This window comes from Ziziphus jujuba, chromosome 1, assembly GCF_031755915.1.
Source record: "Ziziphus jujuba cultivar Dongzao chromosome 1, ASM3175591v1".
NCBI classification, from domain to species: domain Eukaryota; kingdom Viridiplantae; phylum Streptophyta; class Magnoliopsida; order Rosales; family Rhamnaceae; genus Ziziphus; species Ziziphus jujuba.
In genome coordinates this window covers 29,509,447-29,510,741 of record NC_083379.1, presented here as the reverse complement: position 1 = coordinate 29,510,741, position 1,295 = coordinate 29,509,447, and the positions used below count along the sequence as shown (strand labels likewise).

Below are 1,295 nucleotides of genomic sequence, written 5' to 3'. Positions count from 1 at the left end.
CCATAGCTAAGTATTGTGGATAGTTGATATCAGATTTCTCCAACTTGTCCAACTGCATAGCTAATTTATCAATAAACTTATCTGCTATATTGTTTAACCTGCTAACGATGTCAACATCCTTTGATTTAACTTTCCTCTTACCTTTTAATTGGGATTGTGTGGGCAGTTGACTATGTATTTGATTCATAGACATTGGAGAACACACATCATCAAATTAGTCATTATCAGCCTCCGTATTTATATCATTAACTAAATCAGTTAGAGTTTATGCTCCATGTCTTATTGCCCGATCCTTCCCAAAAATATTAGCAAGCCTCTCATACATCAGAAAAGGTTTACCTCTCCAACCTTTTGCACTTGACTTACTCTAAAATAAAAAAAGACAACATATAGTTAAAAAAAATAGTTTTAACATAACAAACAAAAAATTCAATAAAAGTATATTTCCTAAAAAATTCAAAACCTGCACATATGCTTTCCAAGCTTCATCACTGTTAACCTCCATATATTTAAGAGTGTCATTCCATCCAAATCCACTTTTGTTCCGCATGTTGTATATTATACCATATTGCTTCTTCCACTTTTTCATCTTTGATTCAATATGTGAAGTTGCTCGCAATCCCAAGTTAGGACACATCTCAGCCTTTTGCTGTTCAATCATATTGAGTGTCTCAAGTTTAAATGCTCCCATTTCACAACATTGCCCACAAGCTACAGCTTCATCTAAAATAACCAGCAAAGCTTCTTCCTCATCTTTACTCCATGTACACCTAGATTCACCTCCTCCTATTATCGTTACTACTACCCCCAACTTCTATTGCTATTCAGGTAAACATTCCATGATTCCAACATTAGTATAACAAGATGCAAACAAAATAACAAGAATCTCAAATGTTGCACTTAATATAATACAAGTTGGTCTTCATACATATTATCCAAAAGATTTAACAAACAATATTAAATAAGCAGTTAGAACATAATATTATACAAAGCAATCAACTACTAATCATGACAACCTCTCCACTCATCAAACATTTGCTTAGCTAACTCATCTCTCTAGTTCGTCCATTGATCCGAGGATGTCCACATTTTCCATCAGGATCAAGTGTCATTTCTCTTCTAATTAGATTATGTATAAGACAACATGCAATAATGGTCTTGATTTGCATTGAGATTGGAAACAAAGATGGACTTCTTAAAATTGTCCATCGCATTTTAAGAACCCCAAAGCATCTTTCTATGATATTCCTAGCAAATGCATGCTTCATGTTGAAATACTCTTGATGATTTATGGG

At 33.6% G+C, this 1,295-nt stretch overlaps 1 protein-coding gene across 1 annotated transcript; it reads right to left on the bottom strand.

The window, feature by feature from the left end:
* Nucleotides 1-807, bottom strand: LOC132803237 (uncharacterized). Its single transcript, XM_060815651.1, has 2 exons — nucleotides 464-807; nucleotides 1-367 (listed from the first exon to the last, which is right to left on the bottom strand). Exons 1-2 carry the CDS (start codon nucleotides 689-691, stop codon nucleotides 266-268), a joined length of 330 nt encoding a protein of 109 aa, XP_060671634.1. The 5' UTR covers nucleotides 692-807; the 3' UTR covers nucleotides 1-265.
* Between the last annotated feature and the right edge of the window lie 488 nt (nucleotides 808-1,295).

Coding starts and splice junctions, on each gene's coding strand:
- LOC132803237 (XM_060815651.1), bottom strand. CDS start 691: ATGGGAGCATTTAAACTTGAGACACTCAATATGATTGAACAGCAAAAG. Junction 368..463: donor CTTGGAAAGCATATGTGCAG/GTTTTGAATTTT, acceptor TTTTTATTTTAG/AGTAAGTCAAGTGCAAAAGG.